The sequence below is a fragment of the Aquarana catesbeiana genome, linkage group LG03 (assembly GCF_042186555.1).
Source record: "Aquarana catesbeiana isolate 2022-GZ linkage group LG03, ASM4218655v1, whole genome shotgun sequence".
Taxonomy (NCBI): domain Eukaryota; kingdom Metazoa; phylum Chordata; class Amphibia; order Anura; family Ranidae; genus Aquarana; species Aquarana catesbeiana.
The window spans coordinates 329773630-329797648 of NC_133326.1; the positions used below are offsets into that span (position 1 = coordinate 329773630).

General features: G+C 42.1%; 1 protein-coding gene across 1 annotated transcript in view; it reads right to left on the reverse strand.

Annotated features, from left to right (window-relative positions):
- Positions 1-11957: 11957 nt before the first annotated feature.
- LOC141132263 (lateral signaling target protein 2 homolog) overlaps positions 11958-24019 on the reverse strand; it is an 80058-nt gene continuing 67996 nt past the window's right edge. The window contains exons 9-13 of the mRNA XM_073620494.1: positions 23517-23596; positions 22985-23086; positions 20370-20450; positions 18505-18608; positions 11958-14820 (exon numbers count right to left, since the gene is read on the reverse strand). Coding sequence (XP_073476595.1) covers positions 14674-14820; positions 18505-18608; positions 20370-20450; positions 22985-23086; positions 23517-23596 — 514 coding nt within the window. The 3' untranslated portion in view covers positions 11958-14673. The remainder of the gene's footprint in view (positions 14821-18504; positions 18609-20369; positions 20451-22984; positions 23087-23516; positions 23597-24019) is intronic.

Consider the following 24019-nt stretch of genomic DNA (forward strand, 5'->3'; position numbering starts at 1 on the left):
GGACACAGAGATGACTTAGGGGCCGGTGGATGGATCCAGAGGTTTCAGTGGCGGATGAGGGTATCAAGAAATCCCAGAAGTATCAGATGAGAAGGTTCTGCTGGAGGCCAGAGTTTTTGAACAGTGCAGATCCAAGGAACAGACAGCAATATAGCCGTGTTTAAACATTTCCTATGCAGGGTCCTTTTTTTTGTTTTTGTGCTATTTTTTTGGTAGCAGCAGAGTTGCTTTAACCACTTCCCGACCGCCGCACGACTATATACGTACGTCCTAAGTTTGAACGGGGATATCGTTGTTATGGCAGCAGCTAGCTGCCATAACCCCGGTATCCCTGTTTTCGTGCGGCAGCCGGCTTTCAGATAAAAGTGGTCCCTGCGGCGGATTCGCCGCGAGATCACTTTTATCGGTGGCGGGAGAGGGCCCCCCCGCCGCGATCCGGTGCCCTCCGCCGCTTGCCGGAGCCGTCGGTAGCGGCGGAGGCGATCGCGTCCTTCTGCGTGGTGTGTCTGGAGACGAGTGAGGCCAAGATGGTGCTCACTCGTCTCCATGACACTGCTGGGCGGAAGCGACGTCAAAACGTCACTTCTGTCCACGCCTCTTAAAGGCATATTTTTTCAAATGTCATTTTTCTAAGTGACTTTTTTTTTTTTATTGCATTTTAGTGTAAATATGAGATCTGAGGTCTTTTTGACCCCAGATCTCATATTTAAGAGGTCCTGCCATGCTTTTTTCTATTACAAGGGATGTTACCATTCCTTGTAATAGGAATAAAAGTGACACAATTTTTTTTTTTTTTTTTAAACAGTGTAAAAATAAATAAAAAATTTTTTTAAAACCCCCCTGTCCCGACGAGCTCGCGTGCAGAAGCGAACGCATACGCGAGTAGCGCCCGCATATGAAAACGGTGGTCAAACCACACATGTGAGGTGTCACAGCGACCGGTAGAGCGAGAGCAATAATTCTAGCCCTAGACCTCCTCTGTAGTGCAAAATATGCAACCTGTAGAATTTTTTAAACGTCGCCTATGGAGATTTTTGAGGGTAAAAGTTTGACGCCATTCCACGAGCGGGCGCAATTTTCAAGCATGACATGTTGGGTATCAAATTTACTTGGCGTAACATTATATTTCACAATATTAAAAAAAATTGGGATAACTTTACTGTTTTTTTTTTTTTATTCAAAAAAGTGAATTTTTTCCAAAAAAAGTGCGCTTATAAGACCGCTGCGCAAATACAGTGCAAAAAAAAGTATTGCAATGACCGCCATTGTATTCTCTAGGGTGTTAGAAGAAAAACCATATATAATGTTTGGGGGTTCTAAGTAATTTTCTAGCAGAAAAACCTGTTTTAAACATGTAAACACCTAAAATCCAAAACGAGGCTGGTCCTTAAGTGGTTAATAATCTATACACATTTTTTAGGCATTCTTTACATTCAAATATGAAAATAAATCACATTCCAAATTAGTTAATATATGTTATTCAGTAGTCTTTTGAATCAATACTGTGTAGGAGTCGAACTGCAGAGCACCCCTAAGAAATGTCTGCACCCGTGGCTGCAGGAAAGAAATTTGCTCTGTGTATGGACCTTACAATGGCATGTTTAGAGCTAAACAAAAACACTTTGGAAAACAGACTTTCATTCCAGCCAATGTTAGGGCATAGAAACATTTCTATTTGAGCACTGGTTTTATTTTATATTTTTTTAATCCGCTGTGGTGCAAACGCTGAAACGAAAAAAACAGTAAGTGAATAAAAAGCGTGCATGTGAAACACAAAAGAGTGCACTTAAAGCAGAGTTCCATCCAATTTTGAGAGGTGGTATTAAACGAAAACAAACAAAAATGCAGCGCTCAATGGGACCAGTAGTAAAGAACGATTGCTGATGGTATAATCAATAAAGTTCATTTATTGGATGCAGCTGTGTTTGATTATACTGATTGGACTTGATTAGGAAAGCCACACACCTGTCTATATAAGACCTTACAGCTCACAGTGCACGTCAGAGCAAATGAGAATCACGAGGTCAAAAGGAACTGTCTAAAGAGCTCAGAGACAGAATTGTGGCAAGGCAAAGCTCTGGCCAAGGTTACAAAAAAATTTGTGCTGCACTTAAGGTTCCTAAGAGCACAGTGGCCTCCATAATCCTTAAATGGAAGACGTTTGGGGCGACCAGAACCCTTCCTAGAGCTGGCCGTCCAGCCAAACTGAGCCATCGGGGGAGAAGACCCTTGGTGAGAGAGGTAGAGAAGAACCCAAAGATCACTGTGGCTGAGCTCCAGAGATGCAGTCGGGAGATGGGAAAAAGTTGTAGAAAGTCAACAATCACTGCAGCCCTCCACCAGTCGGGGCTTTATGGCAGAATGGCCTGACGGAAGCCTCTCCTCAGTGCAAGACTCATGAAAGCCCACATGGGGTTTGCTTAAAAAAAAAAAAAAAAAAAAAAAACACCTGAAGGACTCCAAGATGATGAGACCAAGATAGAACTTTTTGGCCTTAATTCTAAGCAGTATGTGTGGAGAAAACCAGGCACTGCTAATCACCTGTCCAATACAGTCCCAACAGAGAAGCATGGTGGTGGCAGCATTATGCTATGGGGGTGTTTTTCAGCTGCAGGGACAGGATGACTGGTTGCAATCGAGGGAAAGATGAATGTGGCCAAGTACAGAGCTATCCTGGACAAAAACCTTCTCCAGAGTGCTCAGGACCTCAGACTGGGCCGAAGGTTTACCTTCCAACAAGACAATAACCCTAAGCACACAGCTAAAATAACGAAGGAGTGGCTTTACAACAACTCCTTGACTGTTCTTGAATGGCCCAGCCAGAGCCCTGACTTAAATCCAATTGAGAATCTCTGGAGAGACCTAAAAATGGCTGTCCACCAACATTTACCATCCAACCTGACAGAACTGGAGAGGATCTGCAAGGAGGAATGGCAGAGGATCCCCAAATCCAGGTGTGAAAAACTTGTTGTATCTTTCCCAAAGAGACTCATGGCTGTATTCTACTAAATACTGAGCAAAGGGTCTGAATACTTAGGACCATGTGATATTTCAGTTTTTCTTTTTTAATAAATCTGCAAAAATGTCAACAATTGTGTTTTTCTGTAAATATGGGGTGCTGTGTGTACATTGAGGAAAAAAAATTAACGTAAATGATTTTAGAAAATGGCTGCAATATAACAGAGTGAAAAAATTAAGGGGGTCTGAACACTTCCTGTCCCCACTGTACATACACACATAGTTGTGCTTATAAGTTTACATACCCTGGCAGAATTTATGATTTCTTGGCCATTTTTCAGAGAATATGAATGATAAACCCCCCCCCCAAAAAAAAAAAAAAAAAAAAAAAAAAAACTCTCCTTCACTTATGATTGGCATTTGGCTGAAGCCATTAATCAACTGTTTACGCTTTTTAAATCATAATCAACAGAAACTACGCAAATCATACCCCAGTTCTTTATACAGTGTATATCAATGACAGCTTGAAGTCTTTTGTGGTATTTGTGGATGAGGATCTTTATCTTCTCAGATGGAAAAGCTGCCCATTCCTCTTGGCAAAAAGCCTTCAGTTCCTGTAAATTCTTGGGCTGTCTTGCATGAACTGCACGTTTGAGATTTCCCCAGAGTGGCTCAATGATATTGAGTTCAGGAGACTGAGATTACCACTCCAGAACCTTCACTTTATTCTGCAGTAGCCAATGACAGGTCGACTTGGCATTGTGTTTCGGATCATTGTCATGTTGGAACGTCCAAGTAAGTCCCATGCGCAGCTTCCTGGCTGACGACTGTAAACGTTCTTCCAGTTTTTGTGAACATATTGCATTCATCTTGCCATCAGTTTTGACCAAATTTCGTGTGCCTTTGTAGCTCACACATCCCCAAAACATCAGAGATCCACCTCCATGTTTCACAGTAGGAATGGTCTACCTTTCATCATAGGCCTTGTTGACTCCCCTCTAAATGTAATGATTATGGTTGTGGCCAAAAAGCTCAATTTTGGTCTCATCACTCCAAATTACTTTGTGCCAGAAGGTTTGAGGCTCGTCTGTGCTGTTTGGCATATTGTAAGCAGGATGCTTTCTAGCATTTGTGTAGTAATGGCTTTCTTCTGGTGACTCGACCATGCAGCCCATCTTTCGTCACATTCCTCCTTATTGTGCATCTTGAAACAGCCACACCACATGTTTTAAGAGAGTCTTGTATTTCACCTGAAGTTATTTGTGGGTTTTCTTTGCATCCCAAACAATTTTCCTGGCAGTTGTGGCTGAAAGTTTTAGTTTCAGCCACAACTGGAGTGGAGTAAAATGGCCTGTGGTTTTCAAACCAAAAAATAAAAATATACTTTAGTGTGGGTCTTACAAAAGATACAGTAATACCCCTGCACTTGTCACCCGCCATTTTTTCTTATAAAAAACACTTTATATGTAACTGGCTTGTTGGCATCAAATTGTAAGTGGATTTTTGTAGAGCGTGCAGAGATTTGAAGCAAACATTTCTGTTTTCCTCTGATGAGTTGGTGGCAGAAGGTGTCTGCATGCAACTTTTCCTCCTCTCTACATAGTCTAAATACAAACAATATTTAAATATAAAAAAAAAAAAAAAAAAAAAAAAATGGGGGGGGCCAAAAAACTCAACCAGCCTAAATCTGCATCAGGTAAATGCACATCTAACTGTCCTCTATTGTCGCTGGACACCTTAAAGTGGTTGTAAAGGTTCAAGGATTTTATGCATGAAGGTAAAAAAAAAATAATATGATAGATAGATAGAGGCCAGGAGCACTGGCAGGGGACCCCAGAAGAGGAGGATAGGGGTTGCTCTGTGCAAAACTGCTGCACAGAAGCAGGCAAGTAGGACATATTTGTTTATTTATTTTTTTTTAAACTTGCCTTTAATAATATCACTTTAAACGGTTTCTCATCACAAACATCTCACTATTCCATTCCTTATTTGACAGAGTGGAAAAACGGAAAATTGTATACTCACCTTTCCGTAATTTTCCTTTCCTGACGCCTTTCCATGGCAGCACACGCTGGGTTGTGACTCCGCCCCCACAACCTGACAGGATTGGTTAGCTATAAGTTTGAAGAGGAGACACCCCGCTGCATTCTCTGTAAATATATCACCATAAAACAGGGTGGGAATCTGTGTGCTGCCATGGAAAGGCGTCAGGAAAGGAAAATTACGGAAAGGTGAGTATACAATTTTCCGTTTTCCTGACGCCTCCATGGCAGCACACGCTGGGAAATAACTCGCCAGTCGGGTGGGTGCAAGAAAATAATATTTATTCCTTATAATGGGGAAGAATTGGCTCTAACAACGGATCTACCGAAGTCTGCCATAGCCAAATGAGCAGAATCTACTCTATAGTGAGAAATAAACGTATGTCTGGAGGACCAAGTTGCTGCTTTGCAAATAGTTTCCGGTGAAACCCTGCAATACGCTGCCCAGGAGGTAGCCACTGCCCTGGTCGAGTGAGCCCTGATGCCTTCAGGAATTGCCATATGCCGCATGGAGTATGCCTTCTTGATGGATTTGACTAACCAGGAGGCGATAGTATGTGAGGTAGCCGCTTGACCTCGTCTGTTTCCATGTGGGATGACCATGAGGGTATCCGTCTTTCTAAAAGAATTCGTAGCCGTCAGGTAACTAATGATGGTAGTTTTAACATCCAGGGGATGAGGTTCACCCTGATCATTAGTGAAGGATGGTAAGACAATATCTTGGTTGTAATGGAAGGAAGTTGCTACCTTCGGGATGAAGTGGTCTGAAGGTCTTAGTACTACCTTATCAGGAAAGAATACCAAGTAAGGTTCTGATGCCATCAGTGCTTGGATCTCAGACACCCTCTTTGCTGATGTGATTGCAATGAGAAAGGATAGTTTTAGAGTCAGATCCCATAGAGATATTGATTCAGATGGAGTAAAAGGAGGATTGGTGAAGGCTTCAAGAACTATTGAGAGATCCCATGATGGAAAAACTGGTTTCTTAGGAGGTTTGATTTTCAGGCAGGCTCTCAGGAATTGGATAACCAGTGGATGTAATGCCCATCTGGTGCCTGTTTTGGCCGACAAGGCAGATACTTGTACCTTAAGAGTACTTGAACTTAGACCTTTGTTGATCCCTGATTGGAGGAATTCTAGGATTTGAGAAGGTTCTGGAGCAATAGGATCCCATCCCTTCTGCTGCGCCATTCTAAAGAATTGGTTCCAAATTCTTGTATAGGTGGTGTTGGTGGTGCTCTTCCTGGCTTGCATCAAAGTCGATATTACTTCCTGTGAGCAGCCTTGTTCCCTTAACCTAACCCTTTCAACTTCCATGCTGTCAGATGTAGTTTCTCTGGAGCTGGATGTAGGAATTGGCCTTGAAATAGCAGATCCGGAGTTACCGGAAGGAGGATTGGAGGTTGAAGGCTGAGCTGCAATAGGGTCGTGAACCATGGTCTTCTCGGCCAAAGAGGGATTATCGCGATTACCGTGGCTGAAGATCTCCGAAGCCTGGACAGGAATCTCGCAATTAGCGGAGTTGGCGGGAATATGTACCCCAACTTGAAGTTCCAGGGGTGAATTAGACAATCTATCCCCTCGGCTGAAGGGAAAGATGCTCTGGACAGAAACCTCCGACACTTCGTATTCGCTGGAGTAGCTGCTAAGTCGATCTCTGGTACTCCCCATGTCTCCGTAAGAAGAGAAAAGGCCTGGAGACTCAGGGACCATTCGTTGTTCGAAAGAGTTTCTCGACTCAGGTAATCGGCTAACATGTTCTGTGCCGCAGGAACATATATTGCTTTTAGATCTGCTAGGTGTGCCTGTGCCCATTCCAAGATGGGGCGGACTTCCTCCATCAATGTGAGACTCTTGGTACCCCCTTGCCTCTGGATGTAGGACACTGCCACCTTGTTGTCCATCCGAATAAGCACGTTCTTCCCTCTGAGGACTGGTGCAAATGCCATGAGGGCCTGGAAGGCTGCTCTGAGTTCCAGTATATTTGATACTAAATCCTGGCCCCGGAACTGCCACTGGCCCTGCGCTGCTTGATATTGACAGTGAGCTCCCCAGCCGCTCTGACAGGCGTCCGAGGTGACTATTATCGGATCTGGGGGAACTATCAGTTTGTATTTCCTGAGGTTGGTCAAGTGTGTCCACCACCACACTGATTGCTTCATTGGTCTGGAGATGGTAATGGTCTGACGCATCGATACTCCATCCCACTGCCTCAGAAAGGAGTTTTGGAGGATTCTCATGTGCCATTGTGACCATTGCACCATGGGCAGGGTTGCAGCCATAGATCCTAGCACACTTAAGCAGATTCTGGCTGGAAGATGCCTTGCTGATAGTAATCTCCACATCTTCTGTACTAGAGGCTGAATCTTCTCCTGAGGAAGTTGTACCATGTTCAATTTGGTGTTCAGATCTGCTCCCAAGAATACCATGTTTTGAGTGGGTTGTAAGCTGCTCTTTTTCCAGTTGACTAGCCAGCCGAAGTCTTGGAGAGTCGTAAGTAAGATCTTCTGATGGCATAGCAAGGTTTCTTGATCCTCTGCCAAGAGCAGGATGTCGTCCAAATAATGGTGGACTCGCAGACCCTTCTCCCTGAGGAATGCAACCAAGGGTAGAAGGACCTTGGTAAATGTCCTGGGAGCCGACGAGATGCCGAAAGGAAGGCACTGAAATTGGAAGTGGCTTCTGTTGATGGCAAATCGGAGGAATTTTTGAAAGGCGGGATGAATTGGAATATGTAGATAAGCGTCTGATAAATCTACTGAGAGCATCCAGTCGCCCAGGTTCACTGCCAGAAGTATAGACTGCAGACTCTCCATTTTGAAGGCCTCCGTTTTTATGTTCCTGTTGAGATTTTTTAAATCCAATACAGGACGTAAGTCTCCGGTCTTCTTCTTTACCAAAAATAGTGGGGAATAGAACCCCCTCCCCTTTTGATCTGACGGAACTTCCAGTATTGCCCCTTTCTCCTTCAATTCCACTATATATTTTAATAGTAACTTCCTTTTGACTAGTGAAGATGGCAGTCTTGTTGATTGGAAGTGATTTTTTGGAATTTTGCCCATAAACTTCCACTTGTGTCCAAATTTTATCGTGGAAAGAGTCCACTGGTCCTCTATATGGCTTGACCAAATCTGTGCGAAGTCCTTGAGCCTGGCGCCCACCTGTACTGAGTGGGCAGGCGAACCTTCAAAAAGACTTCTGCTGCTCCCCTGCCGGGGTAGGCTTGGACTTCTGCATCCTTAGGAAGGAAGGTCTTGTGTTCTTCCAGTCCCTTCTAAACTCCCTACCAGGACGGTAGGATCTAGCTTCCCTATATTTCTCAGGAAGGTTGCGCCTGAAGAAGGAACCCTTTTGGGCCTTGGGTCTTCTATCTGAGGGAATTAATCCCGACTTCCCTCCTGTTACCTTCGAAATAGCGGTGTCCAGTTTAGACCCGAACAGGTTTGAGCCATCATATGGAATTCTGCACCAGTTTGTTTTGGATGCAGTATCGGCCATCCATGGTTTCAGCCACAAGGCCCTTCTTGCTGTGACTGAGGCTAGCATTGATCTCGCCGAGGATCTTATAATATCCACTGAGGCTTCTGCCACGAAGTCACCTGCCAACTTGATCTCCTGAAGAGAAGATATTATTTTATCTATTTCAGTACCGTCTTGCAGATCCTTCTCCACCTTGTTTGCCCAACCTGATATGGCTTTGGCCACTGCTGCTGTGGTAATTGCTGGTCTGCATGCGCCCCCAGCAGTGGAGTATGCTTTCTTCAATTCTAGATCCAATTTCCGATCCAGAACATCACGAAAGGAAACTGCGTCTTCAATAGGCAGAGTGACATGCCGTGCAAGACGCATCAAGGAGGAGTCGACTACTGGAGCGTTCATCAATGTTTTGACTTTTGACTCCTTCAGAGGATACATTTTTGTCAGTCTGTTGGTGAGACTGGACCGCTTATCAGATCTTTCCCACTCATCTTTAATTAGATCCTCCAGTTCACTTATAAAAGGGAAATTCTCTGGTTCTTTCCTTAAATTTGGGAAATATTTCCGGACTTTCTGCGGTTCCTCTTTATCTTCTTCCCAGCCTATCGCTTCTTTGACTGACTTTGCGAAAGGCTGTACCAGGGAAAAATCAAAACCTGCTGACATGTCCTGGTCCTCGTCTCCTGAGGAGGGTTCTGATGCCTGGGGTTGGCGGTCATCCGCCACCGATGTGCTAGGCGTAGGCCTATCAATTAGTGGTGCTGTTGTCTCCCTTATGGATTCCCGCACAGATTGTCTTATGAGCTCCGTAGCCATTGCTGCGTCTAGCTCTTTGTCCTTTGCTGCTTCATTGAAGCAGGATCTGCAGACTAGCTTATCTGGCAAGGCTGGTGCGCCGCATACCCAGCAAGCGTTTGCTGCAGGACGGGTGTGGCGGCTTTGGCGGTGCGATGAAGGTGACCGTCTGCGGTGTGACCGACTGTGACGGGAGCGGCTGCGTCTTGAGCGGCTGTGACGTGAGCGGCTATGTCTTCGGTGGCGAGAAGAGGATCTTGAGCGGCTTCTGCGGGACTTCTTGCTTGACCCATGACTTGATCTCCTCTCACGCCTGGAACTTGCGGCTCTTGATCTGGTGGGGCTGCCAAAAACGCAGCGTTAGTGGTTGGCTCTCTTTTTTCTCTCCCCTTCTTCAATACTTACCAATGACGAATAGCCTCTTACCTCGTTTGCTGATGGTGGTCTGCGCGGGCAGTGGTCTCCATAGTGATAGTAGACAGTGTAGACTGAAGGAAATAAGAGAAAGGAAAAAATTTTTTTTTTTAAATCTTACTTTTTCTTTTTTTATTTTTTATTTATTTTTTTTTTTTTTAAAAGGTTAAATCGAATAAATTGACTTACCTGGTCTTGCTGAGTCGTTTCCTGGCAAAGCAGTTGAATGCCGGTGAGCATTTAGGTAACTGTAATACTGCTCAGCAAAAAACACAGAAATGCCTGTGTTTTTAAATCTGCCGCCGCCGTCGCGGCAAAATGACGCTCCTGCGCATGCGCAGAGCGTCCCGAGCGCCTCGGCGCCATCTTGGAGAAGGGCATTACCTTCCCAAGGCAGAACTAGGCCCTGAGGCCAATTGCAGAGTGGAGGAGGCGGCCTCGGCGGCCATGACGGTTCCTACAGCGGAGGACAGCAAGTGCCAGCAAGCCCCCTAAGCAGAAGAAACACCATAAGCAAGCTACAGGCAAGGTACAGGCAAAAAGGAAAGGAGACCACTGCAAATATATGAAGCTTCTTTAAAGCTTACTGTGCCAGATGTCCAGACGCCCCCTGAGACCACCAGACCGGGGGTTCCCTCCATAGAAGCTCCTTTAGAGACTGTACAGGAGGGACTTCCAAACAGGAGAGGCTTGAACCTGCTGGGGCGAGAGCGGTAAGAGGCTTTTTTCTTTATCTTGACAACAGGAGCAAGCTGCTTATCCCAATCTGTCAGGTGAGGATAAAAAAAGAGAATGCAGCGGGGTGTCTCCCCTTCAAACTTATAGCTAACCAATCCTGTCAGGTTGTGGGGGCGGAGTCACAACCCAGCGTGTGCTGCCATGGAGGCGTCAGGAAAGGAGACTTATAAGATATGATGCCCATAGCGATTATAATTTAAAATGAATAAGTAAAACACTATAAGAGCCTGTGTCAACAGTCTTTGGGCTTGTGTCCATGGCGTCAGTTTGTTTGACATCAATTTGAAAAGCTCCTGAGATCATCCTGATTTCATTGACAGATGTATTAGACCTCCTTCTGACCTGCTTCAAGTGAGTTTTGCACTCAGTTTTGCCATTGTGAAGGCTTGCAATGGCTTCCATGAATTCCGATAGCTGGCTACTCACAGCAGCAGCTCAGCACTAGTTCTGATTAGCCGACACATAACCTTATCCAGTTAAACCTCATAAATCCAAATGAGGTATTGCACTCCATACATATATAAATTTGGGTTGCACCAATACCATTTTATCATTGGCGAGTACCGATACCTTGCTGTGTAATTTGCGTCCATACAAAATGAAATCGCAAAGAATTGCATGTGATTCCTGTCCAAATCACATGCAATTTGCCCCACCACTCCTGTGTGTGAACCCAGTATAGAAAGGGAAGTGCCATCCTGTGCAGCAATTTATTAAAAATGTTCTAACTCACATTAAAGTACATATCTGGTCAAATCCAAATCTGCATAGTGTCCCCATCTCGCCGATGATAGAAAACCACGGCCGCTGGAAGTGCTCACAGGGCTGGAGGAAACGTTCCCGGACTCCTGTGGGTATAGGACGGAAGTCATATCAGCTTGGGGGCAGGTCACCTATACATCTCCTTCAGCGGCTGTGGTTTTCTATCATCAGCAGGACGGGGTCACTATGCAGATATATACTTTAATGTGACATAACATTTTTAATAAACTGCCCATTGCTGCACTAGATGGCTCTTCCCTTTTCTATACTGGACACACACACACACACACACACACACACACACACACACACACACACGAGTAGTGGGGGAAAATTGCATACGATTCGGACAGGAATTGCACCGCATGCCTGTTCATATGACATGCAATTCTTTACAGTGTTTGTATTGACGCAAATCGCACCACAAAGTAGAGCATTTTTATGAGTACTCGTGAAAATGCAGGGTATCGATACCGATATCGATATCAGTGAACCCCTTATATAAATAGGGTTATACCTAGGGCTGCAGAGCACAAAAATACTTATAACTATCACTTTACTGAAAAAAAAAAAAAAAAAAAAAAAAAAAAAGTGGCTTACTGGTTATCTCTTAATTGTAAGCTCCTTGAGTGTAGGGACTGATGTGAATGTACAGTACAGTACTGTAAAGCACTGCATAAATACCTTGCCTGCAACAATTCATACATCAATTGAATCCCATTAGACACATTTCTAACATCCGCACACTGAACAATCACATCTAGCACGCAGTTTTAAAAATAATACCATTTATTGAGCTAGAAAAAAAAAATTGTTAAGAGGGCATCTTTTTGCCTTGTGCACTTTTAGCTTTGTGTATACCATAACCCCTGAGAGATAAAAAGGTCTAGTTCGAGTCGGTAGTAGTCTTACTAAAAATAAACATACTGTAATGAAAAAGAATGAATACTTTTCTCTAAAAAGGTGAGAATTAATCAGCCCTTCCTCTTTAATTTAAAATAAGTCTTCAAGTACTGATCATGTGCTTCTATTTAACATCAAATCCTGGAAATAGTAGCAGTAGCCACCAGACTATAGAAAATGTCCTTTGAGACCAGGAGCAGCACAGATCGTATGGCTATATACAAATAATTAACCCACAGAAACTAGAGTTTAACTTATTATTAACACCTGTCACATCTGCAGTATAAAAAAATCCATTAAATTACAAGTAAGGGGATCATCAACAAGAGGTTCAATCTTAAGCCAATGAGTGACTAAATCCCCTGTGTATTGTAGGCCTAAAATCATTAGTTAACCTGAACAGATACTCTTAACAAAGCTTATGATATCTCAATATCAAACTGATACATGTTTGCAGATACTGGGGTTCTGGAGGAAATTCTAGTCCAAAATTCCTCTACATAACAGATTTCTATACATATCTGTACAAGTCTGTAGCAGAATGAATGTAAACATATGCTCAATTCACCAGATACAATACCAGTATAGGTCAAGATGATTATCTTTAGTAACATCCTAAACATCTCTCTTAGAGGAAGAATGAATAAGCAAGAAAAGATACAAGACATATGAAAAATTACACAGATAATCATAGTATTCAATGCATACAGTACTTGTTTGCTCAGCTACCCTGAACTTTATCTGTGTATCTGAGGAAAGACTTTTTCAAAGCATCCAATTCCTCCTTTAGCTCTTTCATACTGTTCTCGCTAAAGAGAAAGGACAATCTGTTTGCCAGACAATCCTTCCCCATATGCATGGATACAGAAGGACATTTTCATTTGCATAGGTCAGATATTTTTCTATAAAATTCATATTCTATCAACCAATAAGTGTTAGCAAAAATATGTACATGGGCAACGTATAGTAGCTGCATCTTTCACATATACCTACATTATAGACACTAAAGGTGCAACTAAAGTAGCCTGTTTTTTGGATTATATTTTGTATAGATCAGGGAAAGGATAAGAGACCTCTAAAGTTTTTGTCTTTTGACCCCGTTTGGGAGATTTTCCCTTACATCATGGAGACCAAACCTAGTACAGTCCAATCCACTCACCACCATACCCTATTCACCTTACTGGCTATGTATGGCCAATAGTGATACCGTATTAGAGCCCGCCAAATGCTGAACCTCAAAATTTAGGCAGTTTACCAAGGTATTATAAAGTGCAAGAAAAAGTGTAAAAACAGCAATCCACCGATGTTTTGGGGCCACCATGGACCACTCTGTCAAGGTCCGTCGCCTTCAGAAACGTGTCCAATGTGGCCCTAAAAAATAAAAATAAATCAGTGGATATACTGTTTTGCACCTTTTTATTTTACTTTTTCTTGCAATTTATACCTATGTTCTTTATAATGAAACCTCAAACTTCTTAAATCCTAAGTTTAAGTAAAACTTGAAAAAGCAAAAAAATAAAAAAAAAACCTCAACACAGGAGACTGTACTTTAATCTGAAGTGTCCCACATGCTGGCTACCCTTTGCCCACCCCTCTTACCCCATGCAGGCGTTATATTCCAGTGCTGCAGAATTGAACAGAGCTAAAAAAGGGACCTGTCGCAGGTGAAGGAAAAGCAAAGGAGGCAGACCTTTCATTCTCCCGTTCGTACTCCATACATATTTTTTCATTCATGGAAGCAATAGTACAGTTTTTAAAAATGGAGGAGGGAAGCAGAGAGGGCAGGCACAGTCGGCACTCTTGAGTGCCTGAGAGGTCCCTCAGCTTTTTTAACCCTGCAGCAATGCAAGATTATGGCTGTGGGGCATGGGAGGTGGATAGAGGATTTCAAATATGTCAGCCAGCACCAGCACAGGGGACACTTCAGAATATATAGAAGTACTGTCCCTTATGCCAATTTTTTTTTTTTTTTCACATTTTACCTAAACTTGGGCTTTAAATTTTAAGGTTCAATATTTGATGTGCTGGCTATTTAAGAATGCAATTCAATACTGAAAATAGTTCACCGCATGGTGGGGCATTTTTATTCTTGCTTGTCTCCCCATTCAACGGTTCTTCCATTAACATCCCTTTCTCTGTGACCTTTTTAACTAGGAAAAGGAGGAAGAGAAATTCTACTCAAGGGGGTGCAGACAGCAAAAAAAAAAAAAAAAAGAAAAAACCCCAACAACGTTTCCAAGCCATGCCAACACTGTAAATTGAATAAAAAAAAAAAAATGGCCTGGAATTTAGTCTTCTCATTATTAACGAAGCTAAAAAGTATGTGGTTAAAAGAAATTCACCCCATTGAAAAACCATACAACTTAAAGCTGTGGGGTGTTAAAATGGATCCCTGTTTGATCAGAACTTGCAGCAAAATGTTCGTACACAAGATGTAAAAAAAAAAAAAAAAAAAAAAAAAAAAAAAGAAGAGTCCTGTCTGTGTAGTGTATAATCCCAGATTACATGCGCCACACAGAACACTGTGTAATAAGAGGAGGTTGTTATTGAAATGTGCTTTGGAACCACTTCTTCTCTGTCTACGTCAGGATAGGTGTTGGGCTGTGTCTTCTGTGACCCGATCCTGGGGACTGCAGTGCACATGATAACAATGAGAGCAAACACGAACAGGCTGAGCATTGGGGACATGAGGCAGAGAGGATGAATAACCTGAGCAGCGGGAACAGAATATCTACATGGAGAAAAATGGAAATACAACATGAAAAGTCCATACAAAACATCTAAAGATTTTTATGTATATAGATTTTAACCTTGAGATTGTAGGACAACATGGCACTTCCTGTGCATTTTAGCATAAACAAAAAATAAAAATAAAACAGGCTTCAATATAGTTACATAGTAGGGGAGGTTGAAAAAGTCCAATCTATGTGTGTGATTACATGTCAGTGTATATCCCTGAATGTTGCGATCGTTCAGGTGCTTAGCTAATAGTTTTTTGAAACTATCGATGCACCCCACTGAAACCACCACCCGTGGAAGGGAAGGGAATTCCACATCCTTGCCGCTCTTACAGTAAAGAACCCTCTACGTAGTTTAAGGTTAAACCTCTTTTATTCTAATTTTAATGAGTGGCCACGTGTCTTGCTAAACTACCTTCTGCGAAAAAGTTTTATCCCTATTGTGGGGTCACCAGTATGGTATTTATAAATTGAAATCATATCCCCTCTTAAGCGTCTCTTCTCCAGAAAGAATAAGTTCAGTGCTCACACCCTTTCCTCATAACCAATAACCAGACCCTTTATTAGCTTAGTTGCCCTTCTTTGTACTCGCTCCATTTCCAGTACATCCTTCCTGAGGACTGGTGCCCAGAACTGGACAGCATACTCCAGGTGTGGCTGGACCAGAGTCTTGTAGAGCGGGAAAATTATCGTTTTATCTCCGGAGTTGATCCCCTTTTTAATGCATGCCAAGGTTTGCTTTGTTAGCTGCAGCTTGGCATTACATGCCATTACTGAGCCTACTAGGACCCCCAGGCCCGTTTCCATCCTAGATTCCCCCAGAGGTTCTCCCCCCCAGTGTATAGATTGCATTCATATTTTTGCCACCCAAATGCATTATTTTACATTTTTCTACATTAAACCTCATTTGCCATGTAGTTGCCCACCCCATTAATTTGTTCAGATCTTTTTGCAAGGTTTCCATATCCTGCGGAGAAGTTATTGCCCTGCTTAGCATCGCCCGCAAATACAGAGATTGAACTGTTTACCCCATGCTCCAGGTCGTTTATGAACAAAATAAATAGGATTGGTCCCAGCACAGAACCCTGGGGGAGCCCACTACCCACCTCTGACCATTCCTTTTATCTAGATGGCAACTCCCCTCCTCATAGAAGGTTAATAGATTGGATTGGCAAGAACAATTCTTCATGAATCCATGCCGATTACTGCTAATGATACTGTTCTCGTTACTAAAATCTTGTATATAGTCCCCTATCATCCCCTCCAAGAGCTTGCATACTATTGATGTTAGGCTAACTGGTCTGTAATTCCCAGGGATGTATTTTGGACCCTTTTTAAATATTGGTGCTACATTGGCTTTTCTCCATATCACCTAGTACCATTCCAGTCAGTAGACTATCAGTAAAAATTAGGAACAATGGTCTGGCAATTACTTGACAGAGTTCCCCAAGTACCTTCGGATGCAAACCATCCGGTCCCGGTGATTACTGTTAAGTTTACCAAGTCTAATTTTTATTCTGTACTCTTAACCATGGAGGTGCTTCCTGTGATGTGTCATATGGATAAACACTGCAATTTTGGTTACTGAAGTCCCCCCCGATTCCCTTGCGAAAACTGAGAAGAATGAATTCAAAACCTTCACCATCTCCCCATCCTATGTAACCAGATGTCCTTCCTCATTCTTTATGGGGCCAATATGGTCGGTCATCCCTTTTTTACTGTTTAAATACCTAAAGAATTTCTTGGGATTTTTTTGCTCTCCTCCGCTATGCGTCTTTCGTGTTCCATCTTAGCCGCCCTAATTGCACCCTTACATTTCTTGTTGCATTCTTTATAAAATCTGAATGCTGATGATCCCACAACCTTGTATTTTTTGAAGGCTTTCTCTTTTGCTTTTATATGCATTTTTACATTGGAGTTAAGCCATCCAGGACTTTTGTTCGCTTTTTCAATTTTCTTTACCCAATGGGATGCATTGGCTAATGCCCTTATTTAATGTGCTCTTAAAGCAAACCCATCTCTCCTCCATGTTCTTTGTTCCTAAGATTTTATCCCAATCAATATCTTATAGCAAGGTTTGTAGTTTAGGGAAGTTGGCTCTTTTGAAATTCAGTGTCTTTGCATTCCCCTTATGTTTCCTATTTGTGCGATTTATACTGAAGCCAATTGACCTGTGATTGCCGTTTCCTAAATTGCCCCGTATTTCCACATCCGGGATCAGGTCTGTATTGTTGGTAATCAGTAGGTCTAGTAACGCTTTGTTCCTAGTTGGCGCGTCTACCATCTGACCCATGAGATTGTCCTGCAAGACATTTAGGAACTGGCGAGCCTTAGACAAACACGCAGTTCCCTCCGCCCAGTCCATGTCTGGATAATTAAAATCCCCCCAATATGACACTTCCCATCCTTGCCGCTAATCCAAATTGTGATAGGATGTCAGTCTCCCCTTCCTCCCCCAGGTTAGGGGGCCTATAGCATACTCCCAGTATTACTTTCCCCTTAGTTTCCTCCCTTTGGAGCTCTACCCATAAGGATTCCACCTCCTCCCTTGCTCCCTTAGTAATGTCATCTCTCACATTCACTTGTACATTATTCTTGATATACAGGCATACCCCTCTCTATCCCTGCGATAGAAGGGAATACCCTTGAATGGTTGCCAGCCAATCATGAGAGCTATTGAACCAAGTCCCTGAAATTCCCACAAAATCTAAATCCTCCTCGTTCAACAGTATTTCTAGTTCACCCATCTTGTCCGCCAGGCTCCAGGCATTGGTGAACACGCCACATAGTTCAGAGCGGTCACATACTATCCTCTTATTGGGTGTTCCGAGGTTGCAAATAGGACTTGTTACTATACTTACCTCAGGTTTATGTGCTTTAGTCAACCTACCACTAATGCCCCAAATAGTACCCTCTGGAATATGTTCCGCACTGACCAGCTCTACCTCTGGGCCCTTGCTAAAGATTTTTTTTTCCCCATTTGTGTTAAGTTCCACTTTCAGTAGTTTCATATCATGCATTCATAAATTGCTAATCCTTTTTCATTAACATGAAATCCACCACTACCAATCTGCACATAAGGTTACAAATTCCCTATGAGCATATAGCTTCTTTACCATTTTACCTTATCTGTAGGTTTATCTGAGGTCCTGATTCATTTTTAGGAACTTCTGTCTGAAAAATAAGTTGTGTTGATATACTAAATTTGTGGACGTGTAAAAGGCCCTGTACACAATGGTGCAATGGAGTTACAACACTAATCTGAAAAGCTGCATCACTGCACAGGAATTGCACCATCAGTATGCCAGTTACAGTTCATTTTAGTTTTGTTGTGGGGTGCTATGAAGCTTAGATAATGTTGTCCAAGTACACAAATAGTGCCTCCACATGTAGCAAAAAGTGTGGCCATGCCTCATTTTGGTAAACTGGTGTAGGAACCTTTAGTAGAGACTGAAATGTACAAAAATGTTGACTCCACACACTATGGATTACTTAAGAAATATGCCGGACCTTCCAGCATTATCCCAACCATTCCTACCCACATTGGATTATACAGCAGAAATGAAGACAGACTATAAAAAGGAAATACCCTGCAACCAAATTCTGTGAAAAAGCATCAATTTGTTTTTATAGGCAAAGTGAGTTAACACATACTCAATATAAAAATAAATCTTTACCTTTCCACAACTACGACAGTGATGCCGTCTACGTAAAAGTGTAAAGGGTGCATAACAACTCATGCATTGAGTACTGGCGCTGTCAGGGACCCATTCTGGAGTCACTAGAAGGAAAAGCATGCATATAGTTAGTACAAATTTGGGGACTGGATAAGGAAGTAGCAAGAGGCATCCCGTTGAACACACTCTGGAAACAGAATTTTGTAGGTGCAGGTAAAGGGCAGTTTTAGTAAAGCGGCAAAAGTAGTCCGGTGTATCAGTACTTATAATTGTAGGACACTATGAAGCTGAAACTTTAAGCTCACACGTGGCGTCCGGTCTCTCCCGTGGTCAGATTAACTGCTATGCTCCCCTGCCCAGCACTGCTTAGTTTAACTCACAGATACTTTAAATCATTTACTGAGCTTTTTTTCTTCCTATTCCTTGCCTACAGTATGTTCCAATTAAGCTGGTATCATGACCACTGCCCCAGGTTTCCTGTCTCAGGGTGGCAGCATTCTCTTGCAGCATTCTATGGACCCTTGCATGCAGGGGACTACAGTTGTCTCCCTACACTGTGTGCATCAAATGAAACATACAGCCGTACAGCTTAGGATAGCAAGGCACTCCTTCTCCCCCCCCCCCCCCCCATCTCCAAGCTAACTGGCTAGTGATTGCACGGTAACTTTTTGTGATTACTGAAAGTTCAGGGAAACAGCACTTGGAGAGCAGGAGCCAACAGCAATGAAAGTTGTAAACTGCAAGTGCTGTGGTAACAAATAGTTTACTGGGAAATGTTTATTTTATTGTGCTCGATGTGTTAAACTCAAAAGCACTCACATATTTGAGAAAATGAAAAAAAATACATAACATACAGGCTAAACCTTAAACTGACCAGTGAAATTGGTAGGTATAACCCAACACTAATATTTTTAAAAAAGTAACAGAGGGGCACCAGACTAAGTGCAGTATGTTAAAGTTAAATTTATTAAAAGCAAAACAAGTGGCAACTCACATCTTAGTATTTAAAAAGCAATGTAAGGAATCATTTCAGTCAGCCCTAAGGCTCTCTTGAGTGGTCCTAGTGGATTTGGAAGAGTCTTTGGAGCACCCTTCTGATAAATGCCGCTATAATAGACTGACGTCTCTGTCAGCCTATCGGGGCTGAAGAAGAAGCAGAAGCTTCAAAACGCGTTACACTCCCCCCCTCCCCCGGCATCAGATCCTGTCCGAGGCCATCTTGCATTACACGCTGGTTCATGTGATAGGCGGCTTTCCATCACCCTCCAGCTTCATGGATGTCACCAATCTACTAGGACCACTCGGGAGAGGCTTAGGACTCACTGGAATGATTCCTTACATGCGTGTTTTTATATACTAAGATGCGAGTTGCCAGTCTGCTTTTAATAAATTGAACTATCTGAACATACCGCAATTAGTCTGGTGTCCCTGTGTGTTCCCTTTTGATATTGCAGAGTTTTGCTTGCTCTAAGGGTGCTGCCACTGGTGCGTGACATAGCAAATCCGCAACTCTGGACTTGACATTATTTGCAAAGTGTATTACGGTGTTCATTATACGGTTTGATCATGGTTAACCCTTTTAGCGCCGCTATTTTAGGAATATATTTTTTTTTATCCTGGGAAGCGGTGATATCACTCCCACAAATATAAAAAGGTAGGTGAAAGTGAAAGGTGCAGTCTGAAATGTAAATATTGCTTTGTAAATAGGGCTGGTCTCCTTGCCCTTTGCCCATTTAAGCCATGAGTTAGTCATTACCGAAGGTAAATTACAGGGAGTTACTTCTTTGAAAACATTTTTGTTTTTTCCCCATAAATGATGCTTTGAATATGCTTATCAATATACCACTAGGTTAGATCTGACATACCCATCGAAGTGCTACCGGCCTGCTGCTCCAGGTTCCGACAAACTGAACAGTCTGGCAAACGTGAGGCATCTTCAGCTCTGCCTAGAAAAAACAAACATGGAATCTAGGTAATTTTTCCGCTCCTGTTCTCTCAAGAGGCATTTCTACAGCTGCCACTAAGACTTATAGGAAACAACTATTTTTGTGCAAGATAAATCTACAAGCATCAAATTAAATAAAAAAAAAAAAAAAAAAAAACACACCACACACACACACACACACACACACCATATTGTTTTCTTTAAACAGGTTAGTTGCCCTTTATGTCAACACCTCTGTGTTAGCAGTAGCAACAATGATGGTTTTAAGTAGAGAAACCAAATGTATACCTGACACAGAAACTAGGGCAGGGATATGCAATTAGAGGACCTCCAGCTATTGCAAAACTACAAGTCCCATCATGCTTCTGCCTCTGGGTGTCATGCTTGTGGCTGTCAGAGTCTTGCTATGCCTCATGGGAGTTGTAGTTCTGCAACAGCTGGAGGCCTGCTAATTGCATATCTCTGAACTAGAGGGTGGTCAGATAATGTATGCATGGCCCACAGTCTCACAGGTGCTCCAAAAAAAATTGTCACCTCCTTGCGAACATTTTAAAAGAAAGAAGAGTGGTAACAGCAAGAGAGTGTGCTGGCATCAATAATGGCTGGCCAACAGGCTCAAAAGCCACCCAAAAGGAGTAAGCTTGTCAAGCTGATTTGGTCTTAAATGGCCACTTGAGAAACTAACACCATCTGTCTAAGGGTGCCTTAAAAGTGATACTAAACGAAATTTAATTTACAATCCCCCTCCTATTGCTGTATATAAAAGATGGCACTGTAATTATTTTAATAAAAACAAAAAAAAAACAAAAAAAAAAAAAAAAAAATCACACACACCACACAACATCTAAAGCACCTTTATCCTAATTGATCTACAGCTGTCACATGGCCCAGTTCTTTCCCAGCCTGTCTGTAGAGAAACATAAGACATAAGCAGAAGGAACTTCTATTCCTCTGCTGCTGGTCACATGTTCAAAAAAAAAAAAAAAAAAAGCCTTTGGAATACAGGGCAAAAATAAATCATTAGCATCAATAAAGTTTTCAATTGTCATACAAATATATATTTGAAATCAAATTTTATTTTTTGGCAATAACATGGTGTGGGCGGATTTCTGCCATTCACAGCCTGTTATGCCCCGCCAGCTTGCGTCTTAGCCTCCATTAACCGTTTCCCATCTTTTTACTGCCGATCATGTGCATGAGAGCCAGCATGGGGATTTGTGTGTGTAAACACACAAATCCCTGTTCTGTCAGGGGAGAGGAGACATGTCATTTGTTCCTACTAAGTAGGAACAACAATATGTCTCCTCCCCTAGTCAGTCCTATCCCCATACAGTTAGAACACACATTTAACCCCTTGATTGCCCCCTAGTGTTAACCCCTTCCCTGCCAATGACATTTATATAGTAATCAGTGCATATTTATAGCACTGATCGCTGTATAAATGTCAGTGGTCCCAAAAAATGTGTCAAAAGTGTCCAATATGTTCATCGCAATGTTGTAATACCACTAAAAATTGCAGATCACCGCCATTACTAGTAAAAAAATTAAAATAAATAAATAGTAATAAAAATTGCCATAAATCTTTCCCAAAGTTTGAAGATGTTATAACTTTTGCGCAAACCAATCAATATTCGATTGTGATTTTTTTTTACCAAAAATATGTGTTAGAATACATATCGGCCTAAAGTGATGAAGACATTTTTTTTTTTAAATTTGGGGATATTTACCAAAATCAAAAATGTCGCTCTTTGTTTATAGCGCAAAAAAAAAAAAAATAAATAAAAACTGCAGAGGTGATCAAATACCCCCAAAAGAAAGCTCTATTTGTGGGAAAAAAAGGATGCAAACTTTGTTTAGATACAGAGTCGCATGACCACGCAATTGTCAGTTAAAGCGATGCAGTGCCAAATTGTAAAAAGTGCTCTGGTCAGGAAGAGGGTAAAATCTTCCGGGGCTGAAGTGGTTAATCTACATTTAATATGCATGGAGAAGGAGGGTGGGAGTTGGCTGTCATTTACCACTGTGTATACACCCACGTGTGACTCTAGTCACATGGGCTGCTCAGATGTATTAGGAAGGAAATGCTCAGCACAGAAACTCACTAAAAACTGAGCATGCGCAGAGCTGCCAACACTGCTCTGCAAAATCCCTAGCTGAATTGGGGACATGGACAGAAGGGGAGGCAGAGAACATCAGGATCAACCAGGTTTTTTCAGAATACAGAAAACAAATCTCAGTGACCGAGTATGAAGAGGACGTAATACAACATTTATTGATAGCATTTTATGATGTGGGTTTAGTAACATTTTAACAGAAATGTTTCAGCAGAATAGTTTATTATAATAAAGAATTCATTACCACTGCCTTCTGCATGCTTTACACACACACACACACACACACACACACACACACACACACACACAAAGACAAACATAGTATTTATATACATATACATCCACAGACATCTTTTATGAATTACTTTAATAACTAGCAATAGGACAGCAGCAGTACAATTTATTGGGGTGCATAACTTACTTTCTGTGTCTTGCTGTTGCCTTGAACTCACAGCTTCAAACACAGTTTTCAGAATCACGCGCAAGTCACTTGCAAAGTTGGTTTGTAGCTGGTCAGCAACACCTGTAGAACAAAACATTCTAATCAATCAACCAATACCCCAGAGTTGCATGCAAAAGGCTGCATTCACACTAGTGTAGCATGTGAACGCACGCAAAATGCACCGATAATGACACCTCCAAACGCAAAACCAAGATGCGCGTTTTTACACATGGCAAAATACAAAGCATAAAGCTAAAAAGCTGCATGAGCTTTTTCTTCACAAGCAGGCCAACCCATTGAAATTAAGTGGTTGCCCTATGCTTCAAACCCAGCAACTGTACACAACGAAAGAAAAAGAAAAGAAAAGAAAAAAAAAAAAAAAACGCATGTGTGCGACACCTGACAGTGTGAATAGGGGCAAACAGACAAAATATGGCTCCGCAACAACAGCTTAAAGCAGATTGGTAAAGGTTATTCCAGACATTCCATAAAATGAGGTCCGTGGACTCACCAGCAATACATACAAAGAGGCGGTGCAGCATGTCACTGTCACTGCGATACCGGGACCGCACATCAAAGAAACTTGTTTTTCTAAATACAAGTCAAAATAATAAAGGGATTCAGCATCATAAGTTTAGGTACATCCCCAAACAAGCATATATGGCATACCTTAAGTAAACATTTTAAATATTACTTACATAAGACATGCAGGATTTGAACCTGTGCAGGCAGAACCCAATGGATTCTTGTTGAACCACTACTTTTACAACAATTTTTAATATTCTTATTACTCTACAAATATTTTTTTATACATTTTTATTATTTGTTGTCGCTGCATGATCACAGATATAACAATAGCACTAAAACAGCACTACGAAATGCAGCATAGAGGCCTTGAATGCAATGGTCCAAGCCCCCAGTCAAAGAAGCAATATAGGGAGCTTATGTGTTTGGCCTTATATGACAGATAGATTGCATGACTGTACAATAACAATTCCTAAAAGCACGTAATCC